This window comes from Neltuma alba, unplaced genomic scaffold, assembly GCF_004799145.2.
Source record: "Neltuma alba isolate B1F8T4 unplaced genomic scaffold, ASM479914v2 tig00003515_pilon, whole genome shotgun sequence".
In the NCBI taxonomy this organism is placed as follows: Eukaryota; Viridiplantae; Streptophyta; class Magnoliopsida; order Fabales; family Fabaceae; genus Neltuma; species Neltuma alba.
The window spans coordinates 41,216-60,550 of record NW_021633310.1 but is presented as its reverse complement, the minus strand read 5'-3'; the positions used below and the strand labels follow the sequence as shown (position 1 = coordinate 60,550).

The 19,335-nt window shown below is 35.6% G+C and overlaps 1 protein-coding gene across 3 annotated transcripts; it reads right to left on the bottom strand.

Annotated features, from left to right (window-relative positions):
• Positions 1-18,041, bottom strand: LOC114741754 (alpha-glucan water dikinase, chloroplastic). Of its 3 annotated transcripts, none has more exons than XM_028930009.1 (34): positions 17,849-18,041; positions 17,100-17,401; positions 16,421-16,462; positions 16,206-16,315; positions 16,001-16,079; positions 15,733-15,824; positions 15,474-15,645; positions 14,222-14,443; positions 13,733-14,077; positions 13,492-13,602; positions 13,275-13,370; positions 13,039-13,179; positions 12,856-12,944; positions 10,776-10,910; positions 10,360-10,522; positions 10,160-10,249; positions 9,888-10,073; positions 8,894-8,956; positions 8,734-8,796; positions 8,584-8,643; positions 8,344-8,496; positions 8,132-8,215; positions 7,365-7,541; positions 7,178-7,284; positions 6,829-7,042; positions 6,201-6,304; positions 5,874-6,012; positions 5,601-5,726; positions 4,908-5,018; positions 3,928-4,026; positions 2,727-2,900; positions 2,549-2,641; positions 2,228-2,343; positions 1-577 (listed from the first exon to the last, which is right to left on the bottom strand). In XM_028930009.1, exons 2-34 carry the CDS (start codon positions 17,376-17,378, stop codon positions 373-375), a joined length of 4,440 nt encoding a protein of 1,479 aa, XP_028785842.1. In that variant the 5' UTR covers positions 17,379-17,401; positions 17,849-18,041; the 3' UTR covers positions 1-372. The 3 variants fall into 3 exon arrangements, with proteins under 3 accessions (XP_028785842.1, XP_028785843.1, XP_028785844.1); XM_028930010.1 differs by having other exon boundaries at positions 17,100-17,395; XM_028930011.1 differs by lacking the exon at positions 17,849-18,041 and having other exon boundaries at positions 15,733-15,778; positions 17,100-17,173.
• Between the last annotated feature and the right edge of the window lie 1,294 nt (positions 18,042-19,335).

Below are 19,335 nucleotides of genomic sequence, written 5' to 3'. Positions count from 1 at the left end.
GAAAGTACGAAACAACAAGTTTCATAAAACCCTCAGCTTTAGCGGTACACATATTTGATCTTAAAACTACTGTTGCGGAAGGTAATTACAGCCATAAATTTCATAATGAATAGTCTTATTATTGAACAGAGTCTCCAGGGGCGCGTTAAACCTGAATTTCCTATAATTGAGAAGAAAAATTTTCATAAAAAAGAAAATAATCTGTTCAGTTGACATTTTGTGTAACTTTCTTTATACTATCCCTATACTGAATCTTTAAGCCAAATTTGGTAATCAGCAGAGTTGCAGATTGCTTTCTCCATTCATTTTTAAAGCAGCAAATTGCACGTGGACGAACATGGGAGGGTAAGTGAATTGGGTATGTACAGAGGCTTACATCTGTGGTCTGGTCTGGACAACAAAAAGATTTCCGTCCCTGATGACACCTTCTATGTCTTGAGGAGAGCCATACAACTTTTCAATTTCACTTCCTGCATGTGCAATGCTGGAGAGGATCTTCTGGCGAAAGCCAGCATCAACTACCAGGGGATCGGATGAGTAATCAATCACAACTTCCTCTTCTTCATCCATTGGCACACTGTGTATAAGGAAAAATTCATTTAGCTAATATCCTAAGCTGAAAATTAACACAGAAAATCCAGAGAAAAAGGAAATCTATGATTATTAAGAGTAAAAGGAAGATAAATGTCAGTAGTTTTCACTGGCCTTCATTAGTGTTTTCTACAACCCCGGCTGGCCAGCCCCCTTGAGCATGCCCGAGGGTTGGTTGATACAAAATTTACCATTGGCCATAAAGCACATGGCCAACCAAGAACCAAGGTGCTTTCTCTTGTACAAAGTCGAAGGTTCAAACCTTATAGATAGAAAATATCACATTTGAAAAGATGCTCCTAGTTGAACCCAACTTTTCTCAGATCCGATAATATCAGACACAAAAGAATCGTATTAAAAAAAAAAAGAAAAAAAGAAACTAGATGCTCCTAAATATTGCTGTGAAAAACCGATCAAACTGTGACACTGACTCCCTTGTGGAGCTCGAAATATAATAACAAGAAGCATCATCCCACTATGTGGAGTGAGCTAAATAGAAGGTGAATATCTTTTCAAGCCTTGTGGAGTTTGAAATGAGCAGATATTTTAAGACATATATTATACTTAAGTGTAAAATACTTTAATTACCCCTATATTTTACCTAAATTATATTTTAGTTAAAATATAACCTCTCTTGAAATTCAAATACATGTTACACAAACGTCCCTTGTATATATGAGATTTCATTTGCATTCACCCAATCCATCTAACCGTAAAGTGACTGTTAAGTTTGACTTTTAAACTTCTATTTTAACCAATACCACTTCTTAACATGAAAGTTATTTAGATATTTATATTTGTCAAAAAAATAATTTTTGATACAACAAAAAAATAATTTTAATACATGTATTTTCAAAATTTTAAAATGCAATAAAATGTGTTAATTTTGATTATATTATAAAATTTTATAATTTTAATTTTTCACCATATAAAGGTTTCTTTTAAATGGCTAAAAAATATACTAAATAAATAATTTTTAATTATATAATATAAATTGTCTAAGTTGTTGAAACACATATAACATATTTAATCTATTATATATTTATTTAAAGAATTAATCAAAATTCCATTCAAGGTTTTTATGTCTACATTAACTAAATTAATTAATTTTCCATCTCAATATGACAAAAACACTAAACAAATAACTATTTGTAAAAATAAAAAATAAAATTAAGGAAAGGTAAAAATTTTAAATTCTTCAAAACTTTTTAGCCAAATTTAGGGATTTAGTGTAATGAAGGGTAAATTAGTAAATAAAAAGTATTTTAGTATAATTTTTAATTAAAACAGTATTTTTTTTAAAGAATATTTTTAACGGAGTTAATGATTGGGACTTAAGTATATGTTTTCAAAATAAAAAAAAGGTCGGTGTAATTAAGGTAAATACAAGGGAAGTTAGAGTATTTTACCCTATACTTAGTAGTTTGATCTCACATATGAAATTTTTAGCACATAAAAGGTGCATGCCTGCTTAGTATCATATCTAACATATTAAGAATCTAAATTCTACAGTTTAAATCTTGATTCTACTTCGTTTCATCCTGTTTCAGCCTTTTCAACTCAAGCAAATAAATAACCCAAAACTTCTGTTTGTTTTTTTCTAAAGATGTTCGTTTCAGAAATATGAAAAATTTACCTGTCATAAAGGCCAGCACCAGCATAACCCTCTAGATCTTCACCATTGGAGTCAGATCGGAAAATAATTGAACGTCTTATAAAGAGGCCAATAGGTTTACTAGGATAACCCAGTACCTAAAAAAGTCAAAAATATTAGCAACGATGGCATGTCGATGGAACATATACAGGAAAAGGGCATTTCATAAACTTACTATCATACAGTTATATATAAACAACACAAGGTAATCAGCCATCCACAGATACTTAGAAGCTTAATCAAGAACTAGATAATATATAAACACATATTACAAAAATAGTTAACAAAATGTATCATGATTACCTGAGGGGAGTTCAGATCATGCTTCTTACAGATAAAACTCAAAGCTCGCCCAGGATACGCTCCAACCAAAGTTTCTCCAAGTCCTGTCACAACCTAGGTTCAAGGAGTATCAGATTCAATGTCTTTTCTCACGCACTCTTTTCAAATGATGAACACGCGGCATCGTTTTATTATATACCTCAGCATATATTTCCGATGAGTCCCCTGAAGATGGATTAGTTGTGTGGATGACAAAAGCGTAGTCAGCATTAATAACTTCCTGAACAAGGACAGCCATGGCAAGATACTCGTGGTCCAGTTTCACTTTTCTTGTGCTGAAGTATGCTCTCTCATTCCACTTAGAACCCCAAACCTTTTGTGAATCCAAAAGCTCATGTCATTAATGAAGATGAAATAAAAATGAAAATATTCACGAGCAATAGAAACAGTATACAAAAATACCACAAAGATATGAAACTGCAATTTTAAGCAAGTTACACCAACCATACATCTTCTAAAGTTTGTGGGGCACAACTAATTTGGTCAACCATTACCGGAATTCTCTTCAGCAATGAATGACAAAGCATAAAGTCTGAAAATAAATAGCAAACTCTGGCCAAAAAACAAAAAGAGCGAACAAGGAAGGCCAAATGTAGAGGATGTATGGGAAGATGACCAAAAGAGTACAGACTATTGTATAGAATATAGTTGATATGAGGAACAGTACATCCTCGGTTGAATGCCTCCTAGCATGCTATCAATAGCAGCAAAGGACCATCAGTTATTTTGTTAGTGTCCAGGGTAATAGTAATGTGTTCAACAAAACTATAAGTATATGACAATAATTCCCAGAAATAATAATTACTACTTGCGGTCCTTAATAAAAGAGTTAGGTAAATAATTTGAGAATATTAATGAAATTAGTTAAGTTAGGTATTTGTAGTAAATAGATATTGTCTCCCCTAAAATACCCTTATTAATTATGCTCATTTAACTTACCTCTTGCTAATAACTTGTTCACATGTGTAATCACTATAGGGATTAGTTGAAGGCAAAAATGAATAAATATTAGAGACAAAGTGAATTAGGATCTTATATTTAGGACCAAATTGAATCTCCAACTAGTTCTTATATTAAGAATCGAAGGTTGTAATTAAAAAGTTTATGGTGATGCAAAGAATACAGAAATAGCATGGGATGATCTCCCTCATAGATTGCCTCGTGCACAATTGTCAGTGTAAAATAGAGAAGCACCCTGAATTATAAGTGCAGTGAAGTATGGTAATTAATATAAGAGCAGGAAACTCTACTTTTGATCAAGTTGCCACCTTTCACAAACCAGGTATCAAAGTCTAATACAGGCATTGTGTTTTATAGACTAATAGAGGCATGAGTCTTACTTTTTTTATAGCCCTCCATGCTTGCTCCCATCGTTGTTCACCTTCATCACCAGGCCAAGGCATTCCAGAGCTTTTCATCTTAGTTCTCAGGTCCTCTATCTGAAAATAAGACATTAGCTTTCATCTAAGTTCCTCCTTTCTTTTGAGAGACAATGGGGATTTTTTTTTTTTTTCCCGGGTAAGCATTTTTTTAGGGAAAAAAATCACATTTTTTGAAGAAAAACAACTTTAGATAAATTTTAAAATGTTTGTTTAAGCTTATCAAAATAATGAAAATTTGAGTAAAAAAGCATATTTCTAGTTATTTTAATAAACTTAGTAGCTTCTAAAAATAATTAGATTTAGCATATGAGATGGAATGTTCAATTCTTTATAAAAATATAGAGATAATTAAAGATCTTATAAAATTTGAAAATCACTAATAAATAATTTTTTATGAACAGAGATGCACGGAGATGTCACAAAATCTGAAAATCACTAAATAATAGATCCGAAATAATCTTACAACAGGTCAAGTTGGCATGGCATGTATTAAGGAGAAATAGGTAGAAAATCATTTAAAACAGTTTTGTCATGTGCAAGGAAGACCAAGGAAGCGCCACTAGGGAGGGGTAAGCATATAATCTTTAGCCCTAGAAAGAGAGGTAAAAGGAGACCAAGAAGGACAATGAGAGGTAAGTCATCAATTGAGATCTTCTAGTCAATGGTTTATCAAAAGAGTTGGCTTCAGGTAGAGCTCAATGATATTGTGTGATCTACGTAACCAGCCTCATTCTATGGGATAAGGCTTTTATTGTTGATGATGGTACCCAAACACAAAAATAATTTCTCCTTTTTATAAAATCTCCATGCCATAAGTCACTTTTCATAAAATCTCTAAATTATCTAAAACTCACTTATTTTTTTAAGCCTAAACAAACAGGCCCTATTCTATTAAGGTTCAATGAAATTTCATTTGACTGCTACCAACAAAAACATACCAACTGGGGTGGTGCTTCCAACTGCAAAACTGTTTTGCGAATCTCTCCAAGGATACTGGAGTCTCCCTCAGCTAATGACATCTTCAGAAATTTAACCTTTTCAGCTACTTCCTAATAGATAACATTCAGTTAAAACTTCATTACACTACATAAAGGACTCACATAGTTGCAAATGTAACTACCTAAAAAAAAAAACATAAACATGTCTAATAACGAATACCACAAGTGCATTCAAACTATCATATATGTTTAATAACAAAAACATATAAATTTTCCATGAGAAAAGAAAGCCCCAGCAATTGGCTGCTGAAACAATATAGATTGAATAAAAGTTTAATTTGAAAGTTCCTTTGAATAATTACAGAAAGAGAATTTTTATTTGCAAATTTTATCATAATAGTTGAATGTAGCACCGTAAAGTTCTGCTGTTATGTCAAAGACAACATAACCCATGGAATTGTTCACAAGTCAGAAACTTAACCTAGACTAATTTGTATATCAGATGAATGATTCAACAGCCTGAATCAAACGCCAACAAGTTGTGCGTGTTACCAAATCATTATCCTCGTCATGAACATGAAAATGTGAGTAATTGAGGCACTAAAATCAAAGAAAGATAACCACAGAATACGAACTTGATATCTCATTTTCCACACATTATGACACTAGGAAAATGGAAACGTGATGTAGGACCTGATTTCGCTTATCAGCAAGAACATATTCAAATACTCCAAATGGTATGGCAACTGAGGTGGGAATCCCGATCCAGGTAGGCACTTTTCCTTTTAAATAAGCAATATTACGTGATTTAGCTCCAACCTGGAAAAACAGAATTTCTAAGAAAGTTACGCTGAAGTAACAGAGTGTACAGACATATATCTGGTACTTCCCCAAATCAAAAACTAAAATGAGAAAGAATGAATGTAGAGAAACCCATCAATAGCTGTTACTTTTTGAAAATCTAACCATTTCATTTGTGAACTCCTCAGATGATATGGCATATCTACCACTAAATTGCTTTTTGACCAAGCTTAATGTTGGCACAGAACCATCTTCTTGCAGCTGAGTTGATTTGGCATCAACCAGTTCATCCTCCTCTACCACACTGAAATAATTCCCAAACAAATGAAGAAAAATGGTAGAAAAAGAGAAGCAAGCAAAATTCATCAATTCAGATCACGGAGCAGGTGGTGAAATGGCTGTTTTACTATAGAAGTCGTTTCATCCCACTCAATTGGATGCAAACATAAATCACTTAGATTTTTTTTTTTTTGGAAGACATAAAGATGTTACCTATAAACTACATCAGCAGATGTCGGTTTTACACGCAATAGCTTTCCTTTATTGGCTTGAAGATTGGCCAGGACATTGGGATCAAAACATGTAGCAAAACAGACCTGGAAAGCATGAGCACTTAAAGTCAGCATTAGCAATGTCAATGTACATGAAAGCATAATTACCTTCACAACAATTTCATCTTATTTAAAAAAATTTAAAAAAAAAAAAAGAAAGGAGAAGAGGCCACCTTCCCATGTCCCTTGAGCTCTAGCAGTCTTTAATCAAAATTTAGTTATAGTTTATCAGTAACATCAGCACAATCATACCAGATTATAATATCAAATCAATTGGATGTATAATATATGATAATCAAATCCCACATCCTGTGAAAATGCACCAATTATTTTGAAGATATAGTTTTATAATTTTATTAAGACCTAGTTGCCACAAAGCAAGCCAGTTTGCAGCTTAGGCACCAAATATTTCATTACTAAAGTGTTGCTAGGTAGTCGTGTGACGTCATTCTGGTCACAGATCAAAATAATAAACAGGTGCAATCAAAACAATAAATAAATAACAGGCCTACCATTCAACAGTAGCATCCACAACACATGTAACAAAAGGACTATTTAAATTGTAACACCTTGCTGTTTCTCGCTCGTACAGAAACATGAGATAGGACATCAGGCATATCAGGTGTCAGGACAGCAACGGCGCCATCTGGAATTTCCTCCTCTCCTTTCACCCTCTTTGCTACTAAAATAGTAGGTTGGCCATATGATTTGTTCTGAACAGCAAGCAACTCATCCACAACCTCAACATATCCAATGGCTTCAACAGGGCTAATAACCTGCCAACTGTTCCAAGTGTGCCAGAATTGCAGTAAGATGGTTATCACTACAACTGAATAATGCTATGACAGTATACACCACGCTCAATACGGATGGCTACAGAAACTTTTTATTAAAGTTCAACAAACATGATCAGTTAACCTTCCAAGATGAGCTGTCTTTCGGAGAACTGGATCCAGTCGATTAAGAAGAGTGGATAGTGAAGCAGCAGATCCAGCACGGATAATTTCTTCAGTGAATATTTCTACCTGCAAGCAGAAATTTTCAGAAGTCTGAAACAAGGTAGTATGCTATAGAAGAATGAGTGAATGTAAGAGAAAGGACATACAGCCCATCTCTCCACCCCAAGTAGTGATCCAAGGTACTCTGCTGATGGTTGCAGAATTTGCTGGTACCACTCTGCCTTGTTTGTGAGCGCAAGACGTGTTCTATCAAGGATTGATTTTGCATACAGTGCCCAATGTGTGTCTTTACTCTTACACATGCTTAAGGCATGATCCCAACCCTTGAAGAGCAAAAAATAAAAATAAGACAAGTGGCGAATAATATTCATTAGTTAGATAGTCTTTGAAGGACTATGACATCTTAGATGTAGATATTTAGCAAAAACACAACGGCGTTTATGAACTTCCAGTACTGTCTTGAGCTTTGCATTACCAGTATCAAAATGCTTAATTTGCCCACAACAAACTCAAATTAATGTTTGTGAGCCTTATCTTTAATAGCCATTGATGAAAGAACTTCTCTCATTATTTTAAACCAATTTAAACTATGTAATTGACCAAAAGCCTATATTATATTGCATACTCAATAATCATATAAAGTAAATACAAAGGGCATGAAACAAAATCATCAAATCATTCATTTAAGTTTCTCTGTCTATACAACTGGATAATTACTTCTCTACCAACAAAGGGGTCAGTTTCCTTATCGAAGATAAACAGTGCACAATTCCACACTTCACTGATAGGTGTAATCTTTTTCAGCTAAAATATCACAAACATAAGCTTTACCGACCAAACTCTGCATCTAAAATGGTGACATAACTGATGAGCAAGAAATTCGTATGGCCAAAGATTCAACAAAGATATATACCTTCAAGCAGTAAATTAGATCTTCATTGTCATCTGATGAAAGAGCAAGATTTTCGAGAACCATACAGATGAAGTACATGATTTTCTGCATGAAACATAAATCAGCTGATTGACCATATTAACTTATAATAAAAGAACTTTAATTTATGAGATCAATTAAATAAATTGGTGAATATAGTTTGATCATAATGAGACCCTTTGTAGAAACATTACCTCTGGTCCAGCATTATCTAATTGTTCGTATCCCCTTTCCACTGCTGTCCTAACAGTAGAATCAAGGGAAATATCCAAAAATAAAAGATCTCTCAGACGATCTTGATGCTTATGTAGTAGTGGTTGAAGTTCTTGCCGAGCTTCTAGCAAACCCTATTGCAAAATCATGGGGAAAAGGCATTATATAAGGACATATGTGCAAGTAAAAATGGCTATTGACTGTATTGAAGATACACAAACCTCAAGAAGCAGTTCTACATCCTTAACCTCAATGTGATCCTGAACAAACTGAAGTAACTCCTGCTTGCGAGAAACACCATACAACTTAGTCCAACATTCAGAAGATATTACGCATCATAAACAGCTTCAAATAAAGCTAAATAGCATTACAGGAAAACCAGATGGCAAGCCAGACACTGGATTTATCTGCACCCCAACCATGAAGCCTTGACCCTGCAAAAAGATCGAATATGATGTTAAAAATATGAAGACCTATCATTCTAAGTACAAAATGATGCCCTTGAAAACATAACTCGGTTACTTTTGTTACCTCAGTATTGTAGCCCATACAGTTTGAAATAGCAGACTCAAGATCTGCACCCGAATGAACTGCCTGCAGATGATAAAATTTGTTACATGACAGATTATTATTTATCAGTTGACCTAAGTGGCTCAAGGTTAGGCAACACAGGGCTGGATGAAAGCCTCTTTAAAGTACACCAAGGAATGACAGATGCAAAACAGATCCAAATAGAGTATAGCATTTAATGGAGCCTACAAGATTAAAAGTAGAATTGCACCCCCTCCCTCTGCTTATTGTTGGCAACAGCAATTTAAATGCAATACTTACTGAGCTGCAATAACTGTCGTTTACAATCAGAAATATACAAACATATTACGTAGAGCTATTGTTAGGTATAAATGAAAAGTAGAAGAAAAATAGTTAAATTTGTTGTTCTGTTCTCTTCTGCTCATTATGAATTTGTGATAGCTGGCTAGTTAGGATTCTAACACATACATTAATTGTAACCTGATTTGGAGGGAGTCATGTTAGTTTATGAGATTCTCTTGTACTCTCTATTCCCTCTTCAGCTACCAGCCTTCTATCTTCTCCTATCAAGTGGTATCAAAGCTGGTGCTCAGTGGCTCTAAATAGGATTACCTGCAGAAGGCTCTAACTGACAGAAAGGATGAATGAATGTAGTAGACTGTAGCCATTTGGAAATCAGCTTTCCAAAGGTGGCTTATTGATAATTACCAATGCAGTACAGGACGCCTAAGTCCTACATCAAATTGTATGGCTGCTTAACAGGGCACTTAAGTAGGAGTGGTTCTCCTGCCATAATGGATCTTTTAAGTGAAGGTTCCCCACCTTGCTTGGATACCTATCACTCTATGCTGCAACATTTTATTTTTCATCCCCCCTCAATGAGACATTTATCAACAAGAACCATAATATAAAACTAATCAGCCAAGGCATTTCCAACAGAGAACAATTGTATGATAGAAAACATAACCAGACAACAAAGATATATCCATCCAACCTTCAAAGTCCTCATGTAGTTTCCAAGATCACGCAAAAGACCTTCCTTTTGATCTCTCCGGAAATTTGGTTCAGAATGGATTGCACGGTCATAGCTAAGAAGACGTTCTTTTGTTATCCCATTGTCATTCAAGGTTTTCCAGTAAACCCCGATATCAAGGTCACTATCTATATAATCAATCAGTGCCTGGACAGATTTACCAAACGAATCAAATATGAAACATGAGGCTGATGAGATAAGCCATAAGAAGTCCAGAAAATTCTCAAAATTACCTGGCAGATTACAACATCATCAGGACTAGTATTGTTGTGCAACTTCTGATGCCATTCCTCCATCATTCCACCTTTGCAATCATTCTTCCTCTGCAAACCATTTAGCACTTTTTTGTGACATCTTATATTCAAGCATATGGAAGGGAAAGATACATGAGGAGCTACCCATTAAGGGGAAGCAAATAACAAATCATACCCACCTGGACGACAAGGATCTCATCCCGAATCCGTTGTCCCACATCACCTTCACCTCCCCGACCAACAGTAGACATGATCATTCTTACAAGTTCCCTATAGCCTGGATAACTTGTATATACATTCTGGAGCAAGTCTGTAAGTCTATCCTGTGCTTTACTTATCTCACTGTTCCAATTAATACTTATTGTTAGTATTGGTGACCATAGAATGTTCTAGTATAGGCAAAGAAACATGACCACAATACATAACAGCAAATAAACTAACTAGTTCATGCTGATGATAAATTATGCCAGACATATAGCAGAAATTTAAATTATGGCAGATTCATGCTGAAGCTTTTATGGATTAAGGGATAAAACATCCCATTCACTAAAAAGCTCATTAGCAAAGCAAAAATTAAAGTTCATACGGGAATTACCGTGGCTTCACATTATAATTTTTGTTCCATATGAGCTGTCTTGTAGCCATGAACCTCATCCATACCAACATACCTGCAAGGCCCTTTGGGCCAGCATCTTTGGCTTGATCAATCAAATCTGCTGCAATGTTAAATCTGAGGGAAAAAAATTGAGTGGTCAATCCAGATCCAACTAAGTGTAATCATTAAAAACATTTTGGTTAGTAGACGAAATCAATAGTAATGCTTCAAAACACTTATATATATGAGATTCTTTAAGATGTTGATAAAGATTAAATTTCCAACTTCCATGGAAAAAATGCAATGAGATAATCTATTCAGACCAAAGCATTTAGCTGTGAATACAGATCCAAAGAAAAGATAGTGATGATTATTTTTATTTTTTGAATGGCAGTATGGCTTTGAAAACAACTACACATGCTAAGCATTTGACAGGGAATGTACAATAGGATCAGCCAACAAATGAAATTCCCTCTATTGTCCATGTGGAAAATGGATGTCGGTATCTATGAAAAACAGAGAAAGGACATAAAGAATGTTCAGGTTTAAGAAAATAGTTGGGGACAAAACACAACACTGAATCGCAATAAACCCTAAACCAACAGCTAGTTTTCATTGATGAGTAGTTACAGTTTACAGAATATGAAGTCTGACATAAATTGATAATTCATGACAAACACAGAAGGTTTAAGTGGCGCAACAAAAGCAGATAATTCAAATTTTACTATCATTATTCTGGTCTATTTGCACAAGCATCTATAGCTTGGGAAAAAATTAGATGGAAGAGGAAGGACAACTAGAGGCAACTATTAAATAAAAAATCGAGCATTTGGACTCTAATGAAAGTTAATGATCATTTCTATATATCCATTCAATAGATTGCCAATAACTTTCACTATTGTAGTTCCATAATATAGCTTAAATAACAAGAATATAAAACTCTTTCATGGACCCCAAAGCACAATGTATGTTAATTTCAAAGGACTGATCATGAATATCGAATAATGAGAGAGACATCTTGGTTAACAATTTATCTAAAGATTTTGTTTATAAATGATAAAGCATAATGACGTCATACAGTCTATATAGCTGATCTCACCTAATGGGATAAGATTTGCTGTTGTGGTCATGAATATCATTGATAAGCCAAAAGAAATTAAGGACCAGGAGAAAGAGATAAAGAAAACTGAATTAAATTTGATATCATTACAAAATCGGCTTTCAAACTTTCTGTCATCAAAATTTCTGTTGTTTGGGTTTTAATTCTTCGTTGCCATGGTACAGTACTTAAATAATGATTTATCTGTAGTTTTCAAAAGTAAAGTGTTACAACTAAGTAGAGGTCCTAGGCTGCTCCATGAGCCACATGGTTTGCTAGAAGCAAACCGCTAGGGTCCACTATATCACTCAAAAGCTTCAAACATTAAGCAGAGGCTTAAGAATAACTTTGTCATCATTTCCAAGAGAAGCCCCCTAATTAAAAAGCTCTTGCCTCTTGAAGCATGGGCAAAGTACAAGCCCCCCAAACTTTGCACTGAGAATTCATTCTTAATTACGAAGAACGGTAGCAATCAAGACGTAGTTCTTAACCACTAAATCATGGAGGCTGTAATACTATGACTGCCAAGAACCAGATCCAATCCAGAAGTTAAACTATTAAGCGAAGGATCTTGCTTAATTTTATTGTAACCTTTAACAACCAGAAAACCAGGTTTCCTCAAGATCTACTAGGAAAACCTTACATATAACAGAGAAAAGTACTGTTGAAAACATGTATTTCTTGTACATAGTGAATTCGTTACTAGGATATTATTAAGGCCATAATACTGATTATTAGACTACCATAATGAGAAGGACTAGAAGCCAATTATAGGAAATTAATTCTCTGATTATTTGCCTATTTTACTTCCTGGTCTTCAGTCCTGATGGTGTATACATCTTGTAACACACTGGTACTAAAATTCTCAGAAATAAAACTCACTCTGTTTCCATTATTTAACCCACAAATACAATAGTACTTTATGATATCTAAAATTAGCATTGATGTGACATAAATTGTAGTTCTCAAGAGCTTACTGACCTATGCATAAAGGACTTTTGTGCCTCATGCTCCAATTCAGCTATTTTATCCAACAAAAACTTGGCTGTGCCTTGGCCGTCAGCATTAACCTTCCAAAGGAACAAATCTTGTTATCGGATTGAGTAAGGTGACACAAACAAATGCAAATTGATTAAAAGGATTGCCATTACAATTTGAAACAACCTGTGGTATCAGCTTCATTCCATTGTCAAACCCTATATAAAAATCTGACCCATTGTTCTTAATCCATTTTTCACCGGACAGAAGGACAAAAGGCATTCCTTTAAAAGTATCATCTTCAACCTCAATATCTAAGGTCTGGACCTGAAATATTATTCAATACTCTTTAGAATTTTGACTCTAGATATCAAAGACTATAAACAACAAAAACCAAAACTTCAGAATAATTTTTAAGACACCTTAGAAGAAGGATCAGATGGACTCATTTGAAATTGTGTTTCAGCAGCCTCATGCACAGCCACAGAACCCGGGGGCAGAGCACTTTGAGGTGGTACCTGAGTTTACCGTTAGGATTATGACTAACATACCCATAAAAATATCAAAGGAACATTAGCATCGTTTTCAACATCAAATATCTTCCAGTATCTTTTAGTGAAGCCAAATTTTTAAACTCACCGACCACTGTCCTTGTGTGGTTCTAGATAAGGCCCAGTGAAGAGTAATCGGCATTTTAAAATTGGCAGCTAGATGAACCTTAGTCTTGTCAGCATCCTTTGTAACAAGGACCTTAAGGATGCAAAAGTTTAATTAGAATAGGCAGTCAAGAAAACTTAAAAGGAGAAAAAGATGATAGCAGAAAATATCAATTGAGATGTTATGAAAGCAGAAAATATGAATTGAGATGTTATTTCCTCACCAGAAGATCATTATCACCAAGCTTGTAGATTTTCTTATTCAAAACAAGACCCTTATTCTGCTCCTCTCTTTCCTTGGCATAGCGTTCAAGTACTGTCAGTGTTGAGGCTTTCGGTGCAGCTACATCTTGTAGGCTTAAATCTTTGGCCACATGTTTGTTAATAAGCTGCATCAAATCTCTCCTTCTGCGCTGGATTCTTTCAACACTAAAATAGTTTTTGCTTTTCAATTGCTTCGCAACCTTTGTTTGTATCTCTCCTTTGGTAATCTTCTTACGTATCTCATCAATAGAGGCACCTTTCTCAAGCTCAGCTAGCAATTCTTTTTTTGCTTCCTCGAATTCCCTCTTTTATAGGGGGAAAAAAATAAATGTCAATAAAGCAATAACAGCACTACAGCACACATACGAAGCAAAACAAGTGATATTATCCTGTCCATTTAGGTAACACTGACCAGGATAAGGGAAATCAAAGTGTATTTATTAAGTTACCAATTTTTTATCTGGGGAGTAGTTAGGCTTCCCAGCTTTTTCCCAGCGTATAAATGCTTGTATTTGTACAAGTTCATCAGGGATTGCCTTTATTTGAGAAACAGATGGCTCCTTCCCTTCGGTGGAACTAGTTCTATTTGTTAATCTTGCACGGAGATCTTGTACAGAAATACCCCTCGCTACTTCATCCAACAATTCCTTTCGAGCTGCTTCATACTCCTCCTACACAAATGAGGGAAAAGATCACATATAGGTCTCACTGAATGGAAAAATCTTGATTCTTACAGCATGAAAATAGCTCTGTCTAATTCTACAAATTTTTTAATGAAAGCTATTTCCCAGATTATTTTAAAGCATCTACATGCCACAAATGCACCATGAAGGCTGTTTTACTAAGCCTGATAGCTGATAGCTGACACCAAAGGTAGGTGTGTGATACACGCATTTCTACAAAAGATCTAAGTACCTGACATGATATTTTCTAGCCATAACCAATTAAAGACAATAAAGAATGTTTATTCCTCTTCTTATGAGAATACAATGGAGAGAGAAAAAGCACTGGAAACAGTGACGTTGAACAAACAATTGGAGAACCATAGGTTTTACTATGCACCATGAAGGCCTTTTTACTAAACCTGATAGCTGACACCAAAGACAGGTGTGTGATGAACACATTTCTACAAAAGATCTGATTATCTGGCATGATATTTTCTGGCCATAACAAATTAAAGACAATAAAGAATGTTTATTCCTCTTCTTATGAGAATACAAAAGAGAAAAAACATGGGAGACAGTGACGTTGAACAAACAATTGGGGATCTACTAGTTAAGTCTTGCTCTTTTCACCAATTATTATTATAGGGCAGCCAAACAACAGAAAATAGGTTTTAGACCCATAATAGAAGATCCTAAGTCAGCTGAAATATCAAAAACAGAATGCATATGGGACAGCAGTAAAGCATTATAATACATAGCTTTAATGGGCGATTCCATGTGACTAAGACCAAACTAAGATAATTTTTTTGGCATGAATAAGCAAGGACTTGTGCCCAAAATATGATTCAAATTATCAAATTCAATAAAATTCCCAAGGCAAAGGAGCAAGTAATGTAGCAATGAAGTTTGAGAGGGAAAAATAAATGCAAAAGTTGAGAATCACTCATAAAAAATTGGCAGATCAAGCAAATAGAATACAAGACAAATTGAAAATTCAAGGCCAAATGGAAGATATGGGAATCTATTGATCACTGACCTTCTCTTGCTCTGGATTATACATCTGCTTACCCTTTCGTTCCCACCTGAGGTATGCTTGAATCTGTACAAGGTCTTCAGGAACTGAAATTTCATGAACTGGCCTCTCTTTAACAGGTGGCCTCTCTTTCACAGGTAACTTGATAAGAAAGTTTTCGCCATTGTTTTTGAACCTGTAATTAGTGTAAAAACATATTTTTTTTGTTAAATTCGCACATAAGCATGACTACAAAGGGAGAAAAACATGAACAACAACTCACCACTTATTCTTAGCTTCATCAAATACAAGGAACTCAATAGCTTGGGCTGCGGGATCATCAATTTCTATTTTAAGAATGAATCCTGAGCCAGACTAATTTGAAAAAAGAAGAAAAAAAAAGAAATGAAACAAAATCCTGAGCCAGACTAAATAGAAAAAGAAACAAAAAGTAGGCTGACAAAATTTACTTATATGGTCAGAGCTAGCAGGTGAATCTGCCAATAATTTCCAAATTTGTTTTCTTGTTGCAAGTCTCTTTTTCAACTTACTTTCACAAAAGGACTTCTAAGAGCTTTGTTTTTATATACTGTTGTTCCATCTGGCTGACGAGAAGGAAGTACCCATTTCCTGAAAACAGAGACAAGATATGAGGCAGAAAATTTTCTACACATAAAAGGATGATTAAATTAATAATGAACTCCTAAACTGCTTCAGGAAAATAGAAATACTTAGAAAAATTAGTGTTGAACATACGCTTGCCTATCATGAATAACTCCCCAGTGCATAATCAGAGAGTCACTACCATATGAAACCTGAATATCTACTTTTGTCATAGACCCTGGGGCTACAGAATCAACACCAACCTGTACAACATTGTATACCACCATCGATTAGTTCATAATTCATAGATCACTAATTCATTATATAAATCCGTAAAAGCCATTCAATGTTCAGGACCAATTGCATACCTGCAATTCTATATCCCCATTAAGTTTGTATTTCCCTGAAAGCTGCTCCACGGCCAAATGCAGTCAATACAACAATAAGTTAGATTGAATAACTTGCGCCAAAATGCAAAGACACGTTAGATTATTATTTATGTGCCGATATAAAATGCAATCCAGAGAGGAAACTAGTGTATAGTTCAAAATTCATGTCATGATGCTAATGATTGAACTGTGGCTGGCAAGTATCTAAAAATATGTAGATGCATATGCTAATCGCTTGAGCATAAGAACTTGAAACCTCAAGTAGGTGATTGTCATTTTTAAGATTTAGCCTTCGTGTCATATAAGGGTCAAATGTATCCAATTTCCGCTACATGTTGGTCAATACAAATGCCAGAATATATTTCAAAATCTAGAAAGGTATTCACAGGCCCAAGAAAATGCACGGCTGCATTTACTTCAGTCTTTTTATTTTCTATGGCGGGCGTGACCTCAAATGCTAAAGCATTTACATTGACTTAAAAATGAACTCTATATTTCTTTATACCCACAGAACAGGAAGTGTTAGCTGGACATCTTGTAATATAAACAGAATGCATGGTACTAACCAGTCGCTAATAATACGTTCTTAACGAAAGGAAATTTAATATTCTAAAACTAATCCTGACCAACGTTTTTTTCAAGCGAGGTTGAAGTTTACCTCTGAAGCGTGATCTGTGGTTAACACAGCATGGGGAATACCTGCAACTCGTCCAAGCCTTCCCATGGCAAATTTTCGTTTCCTCACATACAACTTGTTCCCACGAAATTTGGAAGAAAGAAGAAAGTTTTGTGTTTGTGCTGACCCTTGGTTGACAGTCACAGCTTTGAATAGAGAGTTTGCAGGTATGCCAGAAGAATTAACCTTACTTTGATATTCTGCAACTGATGGACAAAGCGAAGTCGGGTAGAAGATACTTCGGCCGACAGTATTACTCATATTGGTGAATCTAGTCCCTGTTCCTTTCAACAATAAAAAAAAAAGATAAATAAATAAGAATAGTTTGTATCGGAAGATGAACTCAAAACATTATATACACATTGGGAATCGCCAGTCAGAAAATGCTCAAAATCATCATCAGCTTATATTAACTTATTTCCACCGAATTCATAATAGCAAGCTCTGTATTCTTATCCTAACACCTAATCATCAAGTCAACCCAAACTTCCAAATCAGAAATACACTTTCATTTTCATGCATTTAACTGGATTATGATAACAAAATGAAACACAGTACAACACACGCATTCATGTTGAAATTCATCTCCAGTTCAGTGAAACTGCAGAAATTCGAAAGATGCGGAGAATAAGAAAACTCAAGCGACTCATTTCCGCTGCATGAGGAGCAAAGCAATCCAACTGAACCAGCGAATTCGCAAAGAAAAACAAACTTGAAAACGAGGAAATTACTTCCAGTTGGAGCTCCAGATGAGAAGTGTCCGACCAAAATCACGGATAGAATAACAATGAAACAGGAAGAGGGAAGCAAGTGGGTAGAAAAATGAAGAAGAGATCGGAGAAGTGAATAGGTGCTCTGAGTGCGAAAAGATCGTGTTGCTTCAACCGCACTGTGCAAGAGATCCTACGTCGGAAAGATGGCACTTTATCAACGAAGTCGGTTGCGTGGCGCCCTTTGATTTGGCCGCGTCTCAAGGCGGCTTGGAAATAGGGGCGTGCACGTGGGATATACATTGGCGCGACGACCGGTAACGATTTGAAGACAAACCCGTGGGGCCCCGAGATTGCGGACTCTTGATACTGTTGATGATACTTGCCTGATAACCAATGACTTCCTTCCCAAATCTCTTTTTTTGTTTTTTGGGATTTTTTTTCAATTTTACCCTTTCTGATATTTAATGAACTGACTGCTTATTCAAGCTGGAAAAAAAAATGAACGCCTATTTTTCAAATTTTAATACTTCGCTCCTTAATATATATATATATACTCCTCCATAATGACACCTAATAATGGCAACTACTCCACTTATTACAAGAGGACGAAATAGACTACAGGACAAACTACTTTAATAAAGTAAAAGTAGATAGCGACATAAAGTAGGATTCTGGCGGGTCCCGCATTATCTTCAGAGTATCCCAAAAGCAGATTTTCTGATGATGATGTTCCCTAGTCTTTATAGATAGGCTCGTGGCTAGGGGATAGGTTCATGATGCCTTCTGGGTCAGGGTCATCTGAGTCATAGTGTCTCCTTGAGCTTCTTGAGTAGTAGTAGTCTTCGAGTTCTGGATCAGGGTCTTCTTGGTTAGGATCCTGGGATTCCCCTGCAAGGAATGGGAGTTGTGGCTGGAAACTTGGCTGAGGGAGATAGAGTCCTTCAGGCTGAGTGAGTTGAATTTGTGAGTCGTTGTCACCGTCATAAGGGTCTTCGGTGGCTTCTGTCGGTGGAGAGACTTGTGACCTATTTGGTGGAGGTCTGACAGCACTCAGGATGAAATCTCTCTGGAATTCTTCAAGTGTTGTGTTGCTGGCAGATGTTGCGCAGCGGAAGCGTGGTGGGCCCATAACCCACAGGTCCCAGGTTTGTGAAGTGAGATATTATTTGTGAAGGTGAGTAAGAAGATATCATCTTATCATGAGTGAAACCTCAAACAGCCTTGAACCTGTTCGCCTTTCTTCTTCCTTCATCCCACAGAGACTTCCTTCCTCTGTTCGTAGAACTCTTTCCAGAAAAATAGAAAACCTTGTTGAGATAGATCATCTTCCTGAAGATGCTAGAGTTCAGGAAACAGATCTACCTCTTCTCAGTCCTTACAGTCTTTATCATCGTACCAACCGTGTCACCAGAAATGTTAGAAACCTGATTTCCACCCGAAGACCCCATGTTAAAGAAATTGTCCAGTCTACCAGACTAGAAAACTGTGGTCTTCCTGCCTCTTCC

Coding starts and splice junctions, on each gene's coding strand:
- LOC114741754 (XM_028930009.1), bottom strand. CDS start 17,378: ATGAGTAATACTGTCGGCCGAAGTATCTTCTACCCGACTTCGCTTTGT. Junction 10,523..10,775: donor AATTATAATGTGAAGCCACG/GTAATTCCCGTA, acceptor TAATTGGAACAG/TGAGATAAGTAAAGCACAGG. Junction 2,642..2,726: donor CATCGGAAATATATGCTGAG/GTATATAATAAA, acceptor CCTTGAACCTAG/GTTGTGACAGGACTTGGAGA.